At 59.1% G+C, this 1,475-nt stretch overlaps 1 protein-coding gene across 1 annotated transcript in view; it reads left to right on the forward strand.

Moving 5' to 3' along the window:
• MEF2D (myocyte enhancer factor 2D) overlaps positions 1–1,475 on the forward strand; it is a 39,467-nt gene that overhangs the window by 27,030 nt on the left and 10,962 nt on the right. The window contains 1 exon segment of the mRNA XM_009892069.1: positions 1,256–1,446. Coding sequence (XP_009890371.1) covers positions 1,256–1,446 — 191 coding nt within the window.

Below are 1,475 nucleotides of genomic sequence, written 5' to 3' on the forward strand. Positions count from 1 at the left end.
CCCCCCTTCTTTGCACATAAAATCCTTAAGTGGGGCAGCAGGAGGAGGAGGAGGAGAGAACCTCAGATCTTCAAAGGGGCAGTGGGATCAGTGAACCGAGTCCTCGCTCTGCCACAGCCCCTTTTCGCTGCTCCGGTACCATAAAGAGACCTTAAAAGTGAACGTAACAGTAATTATCCCCTGCCTTGCTCGGGCCCCAGTACCCTGCCGGAGCAGCGTAAAGATGCCTTGCAGCAAATCAAGCCTGTAATATTGATTGGTTGTGATTTCAGTAACGATGGAGGGTTCCTGCAGGTTGAGGAGCTGCCCCGGGCACCGGGAGCTCGGGGCCGGCTGCCTGCCCTGCCTCTGCCCCTGCCTGCCCCGGGGCAGCTTCGCTGGCTTTGGTGGGGAGGATGCAAGCCGCTACAGGCATCCCGGTGCCTGCCGGCGCTGCCGAGGTCACTCGGGGCTGCCTGGTGCTGCCTGCAGGCAGGTACCTGCCCGGGGGCTGCGGGTGAGCCCGCCTGGGTGGGTTTTGGGGAGCCTGGGGGGATGCGGTGCTGCTCTCCCCGAGGGGAGCCCCGCTGCGGCACCGCTCACCGTGCATGCCTTCACCGTCGTTGTGCATTCACCGTCGTCATGCCTTCACCATTGCCATGCATTCGCCATCAGCATGTATTCACCGTCGCCATGCATTCACCATCACCGTGCATTCAACCGTCACCGTGCATTCACCATCACCACGCCTTCACCATCACCGTGCATTCACCATTGCCATGCATTTACCCTTGCCATGCATTCACCGTTGCCATGCATTCACCGTTGCCATGCATTCACCATCACTGAGCATTCACAGTTGCCATGTCTTCATGGTCACCATGCATTCACCACCACCGTGTGTTCACCGTCACTGTGCATTCACCATCACCATACATTCACTGTCACTGCGCATTCACCATCACTGTGCGTTCATCATCGCCATGCCTTCACCATCACCATGCCTTCACCATCACCATGCCTTCACTGTCACCGTGCATTCACCATCACCATGCCTTCACCGTCACTGTGCATTCACCATCGCCATGCCTTCACCATCACCATGCCTTCACCATCACCATGCCTTCACTGTCACCGTGCATTCACCATCACCATGCCTTCGCCATGACCATGCCTTCACCATCGCCATGCCTCCACCGTCGCCGTGCATTTGCTGTTGCTATGCGTTCACCACCGTGCGTTCACCTCTCTCTCTCTGTCACCCATTTTCCTGCAGGAAACGGCTACGTGAGTGCCAGAGCCTCTCCGGGTCTCCTTCCCGTGTCCAACGGCAGCAGCTTGGGCAAGATCATCCCGGCCAAGTCCCCGCCACCGCCCTCCCACGGCACGCAGCTCGCCACCAACAGCCGCAAGCCGGATTTACGCGTCATCACCTCGCAGAGCGGGAAGGGGCTCATGCACCATTTGGTGAGCGCCTGGCCGAGATCTGCTGGGAG

This window comes from Charadrius vociferus, unplaced genomic scaffold (genome assembly GCF_000708025.1).
Source record: "Charadrius vociferus isolate BGI_N301 unplaced genomic scaffold, ASM70802v2 scaffold489, whole genome shotgun sequence".
Lineage (NCBI taxonomy): Eukaryota > Metazoa > Chordata > Aves > Charadriiformes > Charadriidae > Charadrius > Charadrius vociferus.